Below are 17,170 nucleotides of genomic sequence, written 5' to 3' on the forward strand. Positions count from 1 at the left end.
ACAAGCCCTCTCATCTCCCGCATTCCCACACAGCCAACAACTGCACCTAATTCAACTAATGAAGGGCTTTATAATTATTTCAGTAGTCTGGTGGTATATAAAAATCAGCAAGGACCAGATAAGCAAAACACAAACTCAATCTATTCTTTAAGCACTGGGCACTTGGGGCCTAGCAGATTCCGGGCAAATGTTTCCTATTAACCACTGGTACTCCACATCTTCGACAGACATTACTGGCCTGTCTCTTCACAACAAAGCTTATTCCAGCTGTGTATGTATGTAACCTCTGAATATGTAAGTTGATTTACCAGCTGGCATGATATAAAGACAGACAGATAGGCAGAGTGTACAGTCTGTCTAGGACTAAATTAATTCAATCCCATCACAGGAATGTTTGTGCAGAATTTTCTTTCTTCCCACACACACAATTCTGAAAAGTCTAGTCCTACCTGTGACTGGGCGTCGCCCTGGTAATGCAGTACAGTGTCCAAGCACCGTGTCTGTCAGTCAATTTGACCATTGTGCATAGATGCCATAAAAGTACCGCAATGCAGGTTTGATTGATTGCTCTTTGTGTTACTAAGGTGGTGCGGCTCTTAGGAAGTGCGTTCAGAATACCTTCTACTGTGTGCTTTCTAGCTCCACAAGAGCAAGTAAAAGCCAACGTTACCCCTCCCAAAAAATTAATTGTATGGTATAGTGGTACATTGTTCGGTTTATACTGGTAATCCCAAGATCGTGGAAGTATTGTTTCGATTCTTTTTTAAATTCTAAGGCATTTAAAAGCAATTTTTCTTAGTATAATTGTTTACATAGACCAATCTGCTTTCCCATAAATGTAGCTATATAATAGCAGCGAGACATGACATTAGTGTTCAATGAGTAGATCTTCTTTGGCTATAGGACCTCACAATAGCAAGAGCAATACTGTAGGATTTATTATCAATTCCCACAGAAGTATTCTAGCTCAACAACACCCTCAATCCAATGAAAATCAGCATCACCATGGAAACGTGTTAAAATAAAAGTTTTTTTTAATTATATTTTCTTTGCCTAAAACCGACAATGCTTAATTGTGTACTTTAGACATAATATAATGCTCTTTTAAAAAAAAAAAAAAGAAGAAGTAATTATGAACAACTCTTCACGAACAATGAAACACATTCAGACAAGAAAAAGAAAATGCTCATTATTATTTAACACCTTCGGGCAAAACATTGTTCTACAGCCCACAACCCTAATGATCACCGTTTCTAAATCAATGACCACGAAGATACACTGGAGAACGGGTGACACTCCACCATACTCTGTACCCCCAGTCTTACCCAAAATGTACCAATGAGTTCAATTTAGCTTCCTCAACATAAAAAATAATTACATACAAATATACATTATATTTAAATTATAATTATATGTAAGTAAACACTTCAAGCACACATCTCCCATAATTAACACACTTTTATGTACATTACATATAGAAACTGGATGATGATCAACTGGGAAATCTGTACAAAACTATCCAAACTCAATCACAAACTTTATTTAAGCTAGCAGCATAAGATGTCTGTCCATGTAACTAGATGGCCTGTAGGGAGTTTGTTTTAGAGTTCGTAATGGATTGGTGGAGATCCTATGTGGATAATGACAAAGCTCTGTGCTGCTAAAGTGACACAGCAAATTACATTTTTGTTTCCCCCTGTTACATAGAAAAAAGGAGAACAAGAAATGTGTCTCTTCCCTTTTTATTTCTGTCTAAACATGACTACTCTGCTGTGCATTGCTACCCTAAAATGTAATTCAGACAAAAGACATTTATCACAGAGATTCCCAGTGAAACGTTTAACAAAATACAGTGGCTGTATTTCAAAATGTGTACAGAAGTCAACAGTCATTTTGAAGGAGCTATTCCAAACTTAAGAATTACAAATGGTAAGTTTGTAATACGTTTGGCAGAAGTTCAGTAGTGTACTTGGGACGTCTTGGAAACAAAGTAAACATCGGAGCATATTTCTCCAGGTTCTTCATTCTGAGTATTCCTCTGAAAATACTGAAGAACTTTCTTTGTTGGTCACTTGCTGTCATTCATCATGGCAGAGCACAAAACACAGTGTGAACTAAACATCATTTTATTTTTCCAATGTAGCTAGCAATAAAATCAAACAAAGCTCCTGCAGTGCTCTGTGCCCTCTTGTACATGCCAGTTTGCTCTCTCAGGTGCTCTTGGATGTTCAGCCTCGAAAGGAACGGGAGAATGAAGTGATGTGTATTTGAAACACAGCCAGATACATACTGTACATGCGGACATAGGAGGCCAAGCGGTTTCAGAAAACAAGATCAACACATTGTTTACCAGTCACAGATTAAGCGTAGTCCTAGACTAAAAATCAAGCTCAGTGGAAAATGTCCATAGGAATCACATCTTAGTCCTGGACTTGGCCTAATCTGTGTACCGGAAACCGCCAAGAAACCACGGTAGACTAGGACAGGCCATAGTAATCAGCGGTGGTATTCACACACGCAAACACACAGATAATTCAGTCAGACAGCAGATTTGGCTGCTGGAGCGAATACATGTCCTCGGATGGAATGGACATGTTTCCACAATGTTTTCTTTCAGCCAGGAGCTTGAGATGATCAACAACAGGAAGTTGAAAATAGTAAGAGTTGTTTGTGGATACAAATCAGAATTAGCATCGCTAGATCTGATGATCAAAGACAATGGACGAGAGGAGTTGTTGGACATGGACGATGAGACAACCTTCTGACAATAGCAGTTCTCTCATAACAAAACCCATTAACCCTTTTACCAAACAATAGTGAATCATAATAGTGGAATCATCCCTGTCTGTCTTGCAGCACATTAGGAATTGGTGTAGAGAGCAAGTGAAAGGTATTCAGTGCAACCCTTGTTTCAGATGAAGGGCAAGCCTTTCTGAGTCAGACCAGAGCCTTGAGACTCGACGAGTAAGTAAAAGGTCACTAAGGGCACAGGAGGTTTCGATAAACGACGGGGGGGGGGGGTGTTGTTACTTGACTACAGTGAGGGGTGAGGATGAGCGTGCGAGGTGAGGGAAGGCTTGGTGAGGGCTGAGATGAGCAGTGTGGTGATGGTCTGGGGTGAACTGTGTTATCTACGGCAGGCGTATGCATTGATGTTCTTAACGACGTAGAAGCCGATGGTCATGGGTGGCATGGCTATCGTCCTCCCTGCTCGGAGTGTCCGAGGCTTCAACTCTGGGAACGTCTCGTTGTCCACCATCGACAACCTTTCACCATTTAACTGGACGGACCTGGAGGGAGACAGGACAGAGGGAGTTAAGGGGAGAGGGGAGTGGGTGGAGAAGGTTATGTGAGAAAGCGGGAGTCGGTGGACAGAAAAGGTTGTGTAAGAGAGGGTCTCACTTCTCCACAAACTCAGGCTTGTTATGTAATGCTGCACTTACATTGATCTGAACACTAGGGGGCGGTACAGTTACATCATTGAAGTCTATTGACTAGAGCAGGTTTTGTGACAGATGTTTTCGCCATATAATGGAACAGAGACGGTACCGGACAGACGTTTCTGCCATCCAGCAGACAGAGACGGTACAGCAGCTTCTACCCCCATGTCCTCATACGGTTAAACTACCTATCTGCCCTGCACTCTGATCTGCGCCTTAGGAACCTCTTGTACACTGACAAACTCCTACACAAATTCACACTCCAACTCACTTTCACACACACATCATGCATACATAAATACACTCTCCATGGATGCACAGTCCCTTCGCTCACTCTACAAACACACACACGACCACCACCACAAGTATCCTGTTGACTTTGTTAGATATTTTGAATTGTATTTTTACATATACATATATAAATACATGTTACTTTTCAAATATAAATCACCAGACTTTATATTTAAATGGTATTAGTCTTTTATAAATATATTATTCGCTTTCACCACAGTTTCTCTTTAACCAATAACATTCTTTGAGGAGATGCACCAAAATGATTTCATTACACATGCAACATCTGCTATATCTGTATGTGACTTATAAAACTTGAAACATTGGCCGAATGACTAATATAAAGTCTGAGGATTTTTATTTGAAACTTGTGTCATTTTTCCGGCGGCTGGCCGACAGTTGCCCATAGTTGGAATTGTAATTTTGTTGTCTCTGTGACAATACATTGGCTGTCTACAAGTCGCCATTTTGACAGCTGCCTTTGATGTTCCCCACATTCACCTCCACTCTAGCTAGCTAGCTTAGCCTGTTCTAAATGTCAGAAAGTAGGCATGAGAGTTGGGCATAAAAAAAGTTGAAGCCAGTTCTGGGTTCAGGTTTATTCTTTCTCAATTCCAGACGGTCCATGAATTGATCTGCACTCCCATGGGTAAATTCCTGTCATGGAACTCTTTGGAAGTTTACATGGAAGATTGCAAGCCAAATGGACTTTGCCCCAGAGCACTGAAAAGACCTTCAATCCCTTTGAAACTGGATTTGACTGGATGCTCATAAACAAAATAGCCCTACAAAATAACACAAACATAAGTCTTCAGAAACCTGTTACTCACATTTTGCAACAATGCGGTGCTTTTATGAGACTGCCAGATTCCCCAAAATGTTTTCCGGTCCTGTCGTCTGCGAGTGGCAGCCTGGAGTAAGTCATTGGTCCACTAGCTAAGTAAACGTGAAAGCCTAATTAATCCAATGCAATGACGTTCTAACTTCCATGCCAAAAGCCATGGTAAACTCAGCAAAATAATGAATGAATTACATAACTTTGAAAAACGTAAAATGATAATTCTCTGAAGGGAAAAACACCAGACAGAATGTTTGCATAAATATACAGGGGTGGACAAAATAACAGAAACAGCTCATAGAACAAGGACTGTGAAATTGAAGTAACCAAATGACAATTACAAGCACAGCTGCAGAGGTCACATTAGGCTGATTGCCAGTGAGTACTACATTTGTGTCAGCTATAAAAGAGGTCTGACAATTAGCACTGTGATATTTAAGGTTCTCAGAGCAACATCAGGCAACTAACAGAGTTCCTGAACTGCAGGTGCATCCGTCACAGAAATTGTTTCATTATTCAATGTGTCAAGGGCAACAGTCTCACAAAGTCATGACAGCATATGCCAGACACGAACGCAGTTCATAGGCAAAGAGGAACTGCAGCTGCGGTTGACCGAGAGGGGTACACAGACACTTAACAGGATATTAGGTCAACGCAACAAAAGCACAGCTTCAAAACTTACAACAGAATTGAATCAGTGCCTCTGTGACCCAGTCTCAACAAAAAATTTATGTTGTGAGCTTCACAAAGCTGGAATTTTTAGCATGGGGGCTATTCGGAAACAGCTCGTATCTAAGGCCAACAAACACAGACTAATACTTTGGTATAGATGCAATACCTGGACCGCTGAGCAATAGAAAAAAGTAAGATGGTAATCTTTCACAGTATTTCCACCATTTGGACAGGTTTAGGTTTGGAGTCTGTCTGTTGCCATATGTTAAATATGGTGACAGATCTCTAGTAGTACAGGGAGCCATCTTGTGGGAGTCATCAGGACTCCCATAACTCCAAGTCTCCCCCACAGCATTTTGATAGGGTTGCGATCTGGGCTTTGACTGGACAATTCCATAGCCCTCCATTTCTTCTTTTTGAGTCATTCTGTTGTAGATTTGCCTATGTTTTTTGGATCATTGTCCTGTTGCAAAATACATGTTCAGTTCAGCTATAGCTTTTTTGACAGATGGCCTTTTTGACATTCTTCTCAAGTATTCTCTGGTACAATAATGCATTCATGTTTGGCTGCAAAGCAGCCCCAAACAATAATGCTACCGCCTCCATGCTTTACAATTGGTTTGTGGCTCAAAGGCTGTGTCTCATTTGGCATTGCCATGGCGTTAAACTCCACCTTTGACTCTGTCCGGAGCACATTGTTATGGTAAGTTCTGATCTACAAAGGTGTATCTTCATATTTCCCTTTGAGAGCAGGAGGTTTTTTCCTTCCTGAACTACCGTGCAGACCAGGTTTGTGTCTCATTTCAGCAGTTGAATCATGCAATTCAACATTGATAGTGACAATTTGTAGATGATATGTTGGACAGTTGAATGATGTACTTCGAATTGCATGGACCAATGTAACCAAGACTTACATGCACCAGTAATCCTTCTTCTGAGGACAACGGATACATCTTTTGATTTTAACATCTTTAAACACACAAGTTTCTAATCTTTATAGAAGGCTGGACCCTCACAAGTTGTTTGCACCTGTTTTAGTGCACATTATTAAAAGTGTAGGTGTTTCATGTGATGATAATATTAGCGGTGTACTAACTATTTTCTTTTCTCAGATAAGGGAACTGCATTTTTGCTTATTTTAATTGCATAAATGGTTTCAAACAATAAAATGTGTGTCATTTGTTAAATTCGGTTGCCTTTATCAATGAATGCGGTTGCAAATTTGCTCAAATATCCTTGTTTCCCAATAAATTTTTGTTTTGAACAACAGGGCTGTCTACTGAAGGCATAACGTACAGTATTCTCTCACAGCGACAGTTAGACCAGTACATACTTGACCGAAATAAGTGAACAAATGATAGTGGCAATCATGTTATAAATACACGTGGCACAAACTGAGAGCGTGTTTGACAGGACTGGCTTCAGAACCTGAATGTTGATCTTAACTGATGCCTCTCCTACATCACAACATTTCTGTAAACTAGTTCAAAGCACTTGGGAAGAGGGACATTGAATGAGAGAGAGAGAGACAAGGTGAGAGGCAGAGAGGGGGAGGAGGTAGTCCATATGTCCTTGCTATGTGATTTAAATTGAATTAAACTCCCCTAATGTTTCCATATGCTGTTTCTTCAGCCAATGCTGGATACAGATGTATGTGTGCGCGCGCGTGCGTTTGTGTGTGTGCGTGTATGTATGTGTGTGTGCGTGTGCCTTGGATATTGGTGCTGACTTGTAATTCTGGTATTTGGGAGTCTCAACCACGCTCACAGGCGGACAGTACATGGCCGTCAAATTCCCGGGCTGTCTGAAACTAAGGCAAAAAAAAAAGAGGCACTGCTCTTGTCAGGCGCCAGGGGCAACCTGCCAGCAAGGAGTTGACCTCCGTCCCCTTAGGTGTCGCTATTTATAGTTTTTAAAATGTGTGTGTATTTGTGCATGTGTGTGTGTGTGTCTGGATGACCTGACAAATTGCAAATCCTGCAGATCAGTGAGGTAGCATTACTGAGTTTAACCATAAATAATAACAACGTGTACAGTACAGTACAGAACAGTACAGTTTTCAAAATGTCTAAATCCAACAAAGAGAAACTGTCGTACACCAATAACCTACATTAAAGACCTAAAAAACATTGTTTAATCAGTGCAGTAAGACTACAGTATCGAGGAGAAGATTTAGGTCCAATGTGGGCTGCCCTGTGAGTATACAACAATGTTATCCTACCATGCTTTATGAAAAATATTAGGAAGTTCGTAGAAAAACCTAAATTTACCAGGATGAATCAAGCCTGTACATGGTAATGCCATGATATCCCATTGCATTTCTGGATTCGTTTTTCATCTGGGAGGACTGTTTAACTCTTAGAGTTAATATGACCTTACTAAGTAAATATTTGTATTTATTTCCTTCTTTTTTCTCCCCCCAATTTTGTGGTGTCAAATTCATGCCTCAACGCAGCAACTCCCAGCTGGGATGAGTCAAAGATGTGTCCAGAGCACATCCTGTCAGTCTTGCTTAATCAGAAATTTGGCCGGGTGCAACACACTTGGAGAACAGCAATCCTCTTACAAACAGACACAACTACAGGCACAAAAACCGCCACCAGGAGTCACTAGAGTGTGACATGGCAATTTGACACCGTATCTCTCCCCTGACCCACCTGGCACTAAACCATTTTGCACTGCCCTCTACAAGACCCCTGGGCACGCTCTAACCTTACACTTAACCATATTATTTCTCATGCACCTGTGTGGTTGAGTGTTATGACTTCTGGCACTAAGCAGGTGTGAAAACCGGCTAGGTCATGGGTTCAATCCCTGTGGCCACATTTACTGTTCTCCTTCCTTCTGCTGTCGCCACCTTTGTTTCATATTGCATACTGCCTGGATAAAACGGTATGGAATTATACTGTAATATCGACCAGCGAGGCGCTGATTCAAACAACTGGCTCCAAAGAAGCAATAAGTAAATGTTTCAACAGGACCAGAAAGCACTATGAAAGAATTATGGAAAGCCAAATGTGTGTGATTTTGAGCTATATTTTGATGGATACAATTTTTTTACAAGTCAATTTCAAGTAGTCACTGAACTTCCTGAACATAATGTTTTTTTTAAATATCAGCGGTTCATGTTGCTTTGTATTGAAAAACGAGGAGACTTAAAAGCCATGCTGAAACACATTAATACCTGCATCTATATATTTTGGTCAGAGCTAAATACATTTATACATATATATAGGGCTAGCTGTTGACTCGACTGTAGTCATATTTATAGACATCTGGACTTGCTCAAACATTAATAAAAGTCTGCCCAGATCTGCCTGTGGTGAGTGAAAGCAGTTAGAACAGCAGTTAGAGTCTAGAATAGAGCGGTGTTCCCCTCTGCTGCTTCTGGTTCCATTAAGCACCACTATAATCCCCTGTAACACCACTCACACATCCTAATCATTAAACTGTTATTACAGCACTGTGTACACACACACAAACGCCCGCACACACAGGCACCCATGCATACACACACACACACACACACTCATTAGGCTGTTATTGCAGCATCAGCCTTGAGTCTGAATAACAGGCTGAGCTTGGACTGAAGAGGCCAAAGAGAGGGATGGGGAAGGAGAGGAAAATAAGGAGTGAATGAGGGGGAACGAGTGTAGCAGAGCTACTGGTAGGGGACTGGGTGAAGGACTGCCAGAAAAACACATGGAGAGGAGAGAGGAGAAAGTAAGGATGAAATGTGTAGGTAATCAGGTGTAATCAATGCCAGGAACGGAGAGGAAAAGGAGGTGTGACTTTGGACAGGAGCCGCAATGCTGCCCATATGGGATAAAGTGTACTCATGTATCAGGTCAATGCTGCTCATAGAATGGAGTGTATGACTGTACTTGTATGGAACAGAGCTAATCAGGCATGTTCACCAGTAAGGGACCAGGTCAGTCAAAAACTCTAGCTAAATCACACGCAGTGAGACACACACAGTATGTGGATACCCTTCTCCCTAGATGAACATAGTGGCCAAATGTATAACTAGTTTGGTACCTGTTACATAAACAAATAGGGTCAGCCTACAAAATGAGCAGTCTGGTGGTTTGCGTGAACAGGGTGGCCTAGGATGGAGTCAAATTCCCGGCCTTAATTATTGTTTCAGTCTAACCTTGAGTGTATGGCTGAACTCATATGGAATGGAGTGTATGGCGGAACTCATATGGAATGGAGTGTATGGCTCAACTCATATGGAATGGAGTGTATGGCGGAACTCATATGGAATGGAGTGTATGGCTGAACTCATATGGAATGGAGTGTATGGCTGAACTCATATGGAATGGAGTGTATGGCTTAACTCATATGGAATGGAGTGTATGGCTGAACTCATATGGAATGGAGTGTATGGCTGAACTCATATGGAATGGAGTGTATGGCTTAACTCATATGGAATGGAGTGTATGGCTGAACTCATATGGAATTGAGTGTATGGCTGAATTCATATGGAATGGAGTGTATGGCTGAACTCATATAGAATGGAGTGTATGGCTCAACTCATATGGAATGGAGTGTATGGCGGAACTCATATGGAATGGAGTGTATGGCTGAACTCATATGGAATGGAGTGTATGGCTGAACTCATATGGAATGGAGTGTATGGCTTAACTCATATGGAATGGAGTGTATGGCTGAACTCATATGGAATGGAGTGTATGGCTGAACTCATATGGAATGGAGTGTATGGCTTAACTCATATGGAATGGAGTGTATGGCTGAACTCATATGGAATTGAGTGTATGGCTGAATTCATATGGAATGGAGTGTATGGCTGAACTCATATAGAATGGAGTGTATGGCTCAACTCATATGGAATGGAGTGTATGGCTTAACTCATATGGAATGGAGTGTATGGCTGAACTCATATGGAATGGAGTGTATGGCTGAACTCATATGGAATGGAGTGTATGGACGTACTCATATGGAATGGAGTTTATGACTGTACCTTAAAGAATAGAGTATTTGGCAGTACTGATATGGAATGGTGAGTATGGCTGTACTCATACTCATATGTTCCCATTTCAACCAGGAAGAGGTCAAAGCTTGCGACAACTGAGACCTTATTGAAGACCGAACATGGCCCCTGGGGCAAAATGTGTTTTACATCGCGGATCTACAGTATGGGGGCTTTATAAAAGGTTTATGAAGCCTTCAACCTTTAACGCTTTGGTTTATTTATAGTGGACCCAAAAATGCTTCAGTAAAGCTACGCATATCTCCCTGATACAGATCTCAAATCCCTTCTTCCAATCCTTCCTATTAAAGGACAAACCTCCCACTCTGCTCGAAGAAAAAAAGAGAACTATTATGGCAACCGCAGCACGGCGTTGCTGGGGAGCCACAGGGCTGGTTTTCAATGAAGCCATGGGAACCTTGTTCCTCTCCTGTAAGTTGAACAGAAACTGTGCATGGGTGTGCTGTCAGCCATTATGGAAGATGCCATGAAGTTCTGTTCTCTATGATCACTGACACCACCTTGGATGCAGAGAGGAATGAAATGTGAGGCGGGGACAGAAAGCAATGGGACCGTGTGTTCCCTGACCTGGCGTGGAGTCCATCAGCTCCGTAGGGCTGCAGCAGGTACTGATGGACCGTCTTGTTTCGTAAGGTTCCCGCCAGCTTGATTTTCTTCCTGGACCGATGCAGGTTAATGATATAGATAGTTACCGATCCTCTCACGTAGTTGTGACTGGAAGGCACACAAGAGAAGATAAGCACTCTTAGAGCAATGACATTGGTTTGACGGTTTCTATTTTTCACCAAATGTCAAGAATCAGTCACAGTTACATATTCTATGTTTAAAGCATACGTCTATTTCAAACCATATTTTAAAGTTACTATTCCAATGCACTCTTTGCTTTGTCACTATATATTTACATACAGTACAGTACATGAGCTAATCAGCCAATCAGACTTCCTGGGGAGAGATCATGATGATTCTTTGAAGGTCAGTGTCCCTAGAGTTGGAACAAAGTGAGATGGCAGTGCAGCTATAGGAGTTTATTATAGGAATTTCATCATATGACCAGATACATTATGTCAGTATACAACTAGTTATTTCTGAGGTGAACACTTTAATAATGTTGTTAGAAAGAGTACATTCACAGATTTCCAAAACATATATACAAAATATTTTAAATGTTGTTTTACAAGGGGTTGTAAAATGTCCCGAATGTACCATTCAAATTACATAGAATATAATCAACTCTAAAATCACCAGCGACGTTTGTGTAAAAATCACCCAAATTTTGCCACTGACATTAAAATGTTGGAGGCCTTTCCACATAATGAAATGCAGGCTTCTGAAGACGCTGCGAAGCTTCAACGCATATTTGATTGACGGCTTAACTTAATACCTTCAAATTGTTGTCAAAGGTTAAAATCCCTTTGAGCAAAATCTACAGGCTGGAGGGAGGAAAGAATACATATTACACACCAACACTCCAATCACTGCAGCGATATCACACATTTCCCACTCTAGGGACAAAAAAAAAACACTATGGGACATTTTCACCCCAAGTTAGCCTGACAGCTCAGATTCTTCTGGGTTGAAGGGATCTATGATGTTTGGATATGATCAAGACATAAGACCTCCAGTCCTTACTGGCATCACATTAAGGGTCAGATGGAGGGTGTGAAAGTGTGGAACGGACCTCCTAGAGTTACACAGTCTGTGGAAAACAGTGCTGGGGACAGGACCTAAGGGATTTCAGCCAAGGCTAAATATCTAACAGAGAAATATAAGGCAAACATGACAAAATGAAGTAAGCTTTCTAACGTGAAGACTGGATCAACACGACTGGAGTGGTGTCATGTGTTTTAAGATCTGTTTGTGCCTGTGCATCTTTTGCTGCACTTAAAAAATATAGTAAACAAGGAATATTTAACCTCAAGTGGACAGTTTGCTGGTGAATATGTTGAGGTAAAAAATTACAATTGGTGAGTCAGAAGTAAGGTTTTGTGTTAGAATGTTGATTAGGGTTTGGAGTTAGTGTGAATTGTTTGGTAAAGGGTAGGTTTTCTGAGTTTCAGCCTCAGTTAGGATTGTGTGCCTGGGTGTGTGTGTGTCTGTTTGTGTTTGTGTGTGTCTGTGTGTGTGTGTGGTAATACCATATGTTTCAGAGAACCATATTGGTTTGAGTTGGGCTTTGTCATACAGGTTAGCTCCCTCTCCTGTTCTTTTTCTCTGTCTTTCTATGTCATGCCATCTGTCCTGCTCCATCTCTCTCCCTGCATCTCTTGGTCATTATACAACAAGGAAACACTAAGCAGACCCACAACGATAATCAATTCATGTGATATGGAAAAGCTAACAAACTCTCTGTAGACAAAGAACAGAAACAAGGTTTCTCACGTGTTTACAGAAACCAGGGTCTTTCTGTATGTCTGTCTGTCTGTCTTCGTGTCAGTGTAGTAGACCTAGCCGGAGATGTTTTCTTCCTGCTCAACTCTTGGAGGTTTATTGTGCCAAACATGGCTCTGGGCTGTATAAAGGTACTGCTGTATTAGATGGAGATATGGAGAAAGATGAATCTAGGATTTCAAAACTATGAGATTCTGAGGCATTAGAAGCAGGAATGTAAACAAGCTGTCACATTGTTGGATGTGGGAGCATCGGGTCATGTCTAGAAGGCCAGAAACTGCAATAGAATACAATTGCCTAGATAGCAAAGATATAGGGAACCACGAACTGGCCATGAGAGGACACGTTGAGATCCAGATGAACATGAAATGCAAGGGGCTTCCATCCCCATCATAAGAGGCCATAGTCACCTTCCCATCTTTCCGGGGGCCGTAAAGAAGGCACTAGACAACTATTTCAAACCTGTCACCAGTCCACGCCATTGGGTTACAGTGGTGAGGTATGTCTGTATCTTTATCAGTAGATGCTGCGTCTGGTGTGTATGAATAATCAACTGCTCTGCACAGCACACCTGGAATTGCGATGGAACAGACCGTATAGACAGTCTTCAGCTTAGCAGAAGCTGGAGATCATGGCACTCTAGCAACTTCATCATGCATCTTGGGCACCTGCAAGCTAATTGTTGTTGTAAGCTGAAAATGCATTCTCCTCCAACCTCACTGGTCCGAGCAAACTACTCGGTTGATTAAGCTTTTTGGAGGAAACATGTCCCGATCTTTGACTCTCCGAAGTTTGTCAGGAGTTGCTGTGATAAGACAGCTACTAAAGGGAAACACAGAACACCAGACCTAGTGTGGCTCTGTTTGTTTCACGGACAGATCAACGGTAACATTTATGATCACGTCCACCAACCGTGAGAGATGAAAAGTCGACCCAACCACAGAACATGGCTATATTGATTGTGCAGAGTGCGTGGACGGACGAAGAGATGTAACTGAGCCCTTGTGTGTAGGTGGGATGGAGGGCAGTAAGCCTAGCCAGGTGTTGAAAGCTCCGCTGACCTGCTACACATCACATACGGCTGGGTTAAATGATAACCTTGAACAGGAGGGAACGGTGCTACTCTTTATCTAGCCCGGGACAGACGTACCTATTGTACCTCCCCCCCTCACTCCCACTCCCCCTCCTAAACCCTCTGTCTCCACCCCCAGCCCCCCAAAACCCCCTCCAACCAATCCGAGCTGGGATAAAGGACTGGCACACCTGTCGCAGCCTCTTTGACGAAGGGAAGAGCCTCTCACACACCTGTTAAGTGATACCTGTTAAGTTTTATGGCCTCTCTAAAATACTGAGGTGTCCGGTTGATGCTTATTTATGAGCTGTGGTAACAGGCAGACAAGGTGTCAGACTGGGTTATTGATTTGATTTAGTGTCACTTCTTTTATTGGCTGTTGTTAGGGGAGAGACTGAATAACGTGAAACCACAACCTGCCTCAGGTGTCTGGGAGTCTGTTGACAATGTAACACCAAGGTAAGGAAAATGCTATTGAAGTCTGAGCTGGGAGTGCCTTCTAGCCAGCAGGGTCATTTGAATCTGTGGGCCAAAGTGGACTTTTTACTTGAAAGCTGGTACAGGACTGCAGTATGATCATGTTAAAGTTGGTACAGGGCTGCAGTACTTGTTTAGGTTAGTACAGGGCTGCAGTACTAACATGTTAAAGTTAGTACAAGGCTGCAGTACTTGTTTAGGTTAGTACAGGGCTGCAGTACTTGTTTAGGTTAGTACAGGGCTGCAGTACTTGTTTAGGTTAGTACAGGGCTGCAGTACTAACATGTTAAAGCTGGTACAGGACTGCAGTACTAACATGTTAAAGCTGGTACAGGGCTGCAGTACTTACTTGTTAAAGTTGGTGCAGGACTGCAGTACTAACATGTTAAGTTGGTACAGGGCTGCAGTACTAATACGTTAAAGCTTGTACAGAACAGCATTACTAACATGTTAAAGCAGGTACAGGGCTGCAGTACTAACATGTTAAAGCTGGTACAGGGCTACAGTACTAACATGTTAAAGCTATGTATAGGGCTGCAGTACTTACTTGTTTAAGCTGGTACAGGACCGCAGTACTTACTTGTTAAAGCTGATACAAGACTGCAGTACTTACTTGTTAAAGCAGGTACAAGACCGCAGTACTTACTTGTTAAAGCAGGTACAAGACTGCAGCACTTACTTGTTAAAGCAGGTACAAGCCCGCAGTATTACTTGTTAAAGCTGGTACAAGACCGTAGTACTTACTTGTTAAAGCTGATACAGGACTGCAGTACTTACTTGTTAAAGCAGGTACAAGACCGCAGTACTTACTTGTTAAAGCTGGTACAAGACCGCAGTACTTACTTGTTAAAGCTGGTACAAGACCTCAGTACTTACTTGTTAAAGCTGGTACAAGACCTCAGTACTTACTTGTTAAAGCTGGTACAATGCGCGTAGATGCGTAGTTTGTCTCGTATGACCCTCCCTGGCCGTGGTTTCCTCTGTAAGCCTGCTACACGCACTGCCAACACCCTGGGACCCACCAGCCGTTTGAATACCAGGGAGAACCAGTAGTCCTGGCAAACACACACATATACACACACACACACATGTTACACACATTAAAACACACACATACACACACCTGTTACACACATTACGCAGTCAGATTGGAGTAGAGTACGCTCTCCTTTTGATGGCCTGGCCGCAGCCCTGAAGGCTTTAGCACTGTGGGTTTGCATATTCTTCACTGGAAATGTGCACCCCAGCCACACGATCACCCCGCTGAAATGTCCAAGTTCTTCCAAAACCGTCCCCTTTTATGAAGAGATCTCACGCTGTGTCTCAGACATATAGTATGAGGTTCAGGCGTGCAGCAGGTCGTCTGGGGCGTGGGACGCACTACTTTGTTTTAACAGGCAAAAATCTGATGTCACTCTTATTTTGTCCCCTAAACCAATAATTTATTTGCAAGCTGGGACTTATCAGCTGATGGAAAAAGATGTGAAGGCACTTTTGACATTTCCATACCAGTTTAAGATAGATTTAAAAGGTACAGAGATGTTCAAACAGAAAGTGAAAATAGGATCCCACAGAGAACATGCGGAGTAGTGTCCAGTTCAGTACTGTAGATCACACATTTAAACACGACTGACCTCAATTTAACACAGAAAAACACCCAGGAAAAGAAGAAAAAGTACTGTTGTATAGTTATTCCTGTTTCAGTCACTATTCACTTCAGCCAATTTAACCAATTGCTTAATCTGCATTGTTCTGTAAGTCACATGGAGAGAAATTTGAGCTAATGTTTACTCAACAAAGTCTGCTTGAAGTGAGCAGAATTTGAAAACAATTTACATTTTAGATTTTCCTTTGGAATGAATCCCTATTGGTTCAGCTCAATGTCAAAATGTTACGCAAACTCACAATCCAATTTCAGCTGGTTGCTTTACAATTCTGGGTTAAATAAATTTTTGAGAATCATATTAGAGCTTATTTCCTTAATACTTTCCATTGAATAAATGTTTTATTTACACTGTTAGTACTGACCAGACCAGGGGTAGAAGCTGCATACCAGATGGCTATATTCTTTATTTAAAGACATTCTATAATATCATTGGATTAAACAGAGATTATGTATTTTTAGTCGTTGCTATGTTCATTTAGCTGTTGGTTGTATGTGAATGTCAAATATAATGACGGATCAAAATGTATGCCTTAAGAAGAAAAAACATAGACGATGAATATAATAGCACACTACCCTCTCAGTGAAAACATGGGAGTCTGGGACATAGGCACTCTTCAGTTGAACAGACCACTGCACTGATGGACGAAGCAAAGGCCATAACTTTAAGAATGTCTCCTCTGTATCCTGCCTCTTTCTGCCCTCCACTCTCCTCTCTTTTTTCAGTCTTTCTTTGTCTCTCTCTCTCTCTCTCTCCCGTCTTACCCGTATCTTCTCTGCTGCCTCTCCCCTGTCCAGCCACTCCTCTTCCATATTCATTCTTCTCCTCTCTCCTCACATCTCCTCTCCTCTCGCTCCACAGACTCAACACCTCACCAGAGGTTCTGAACAACATGTGTGTGTCAGGAAGTTCCCATGCAATCCTACATATGGCAACATTTAAGGGCTTCTTTTTTTCCATCAGGCCAAGCTTTAACTTAATTTGCTGTTCCGCCATTGGGAGAGCATGAGTACAGTAACAGGACAGACCAGAAGTGTACAATTTAAGCTCTAGACAGAGCTATAGGCCGAGCAGCAGGGAACAGAGAAGACACTCATATTCTGAAGAATTCTAGAGATTCTGATGTTAAACTAACATCAGAATGAAAGCCTTGGATGAAAGCCTTGGAGCATAGACTGTGGTTATTTTTGCAAGATGAACCGAGAGATAACATCCAACATTGGGGAAATGATTGTCCCGCATACAGAGCAAAACCCAAGGACATTGGGTGACGTACACAGGTCCCTTAAAGGGTTTTGGCGAGGCATTATCCAG

The 17,170-nt window shown here is 41.9% G+C and overlaps 1 protein-coding gene across 1 annotated transcript in view; it reads right to left on the reverse strand.

The window, feature by feature from the left end:
* Positions 1–1,077: 1,077 nt before the first annotated feature.
* Positions 1,078–17,170, reverse strand: part of hpse2 (heparanase 2) — a 93,184-nt gene continuing 77,091 nt past the window's right edge. Inside the window, exons 10-12 of the mRNA XM_010889023.4 lie at positions 15,102–15,247; positions 10,823–10,969; positions 1,078–3,290 (exon numbers count right to left, since the gene is read on the reverse strand). Of these exons, the coding sequence (XP_010887325.2) occupies positions 3,128–3,290; positions 10,823–10,969; positions 15,102–15,247 (456 nt within the window). The 3' untranslated portion in view covers positions 1,078–3,127. The remainder of the gene's footprint in view (positions 3,291–10,822; positions 10,970–15,101; positions 15,248–17,170) is intronic.

The sequence above is a fragment of the Esox lucius genome, chromosome 6 (assembly GCF_011004845.1).
Source record: "Esox lucius isolate fEsoLuc1 chromosome 6, fEsoLuc1.pri, whole genome shotgun sequence".
Lineage (NCBI taxonomy): Eukaryota > Metazoa > Chordata > Actinopteri > Esociformes > Esocidae > Esox > Esox lucius.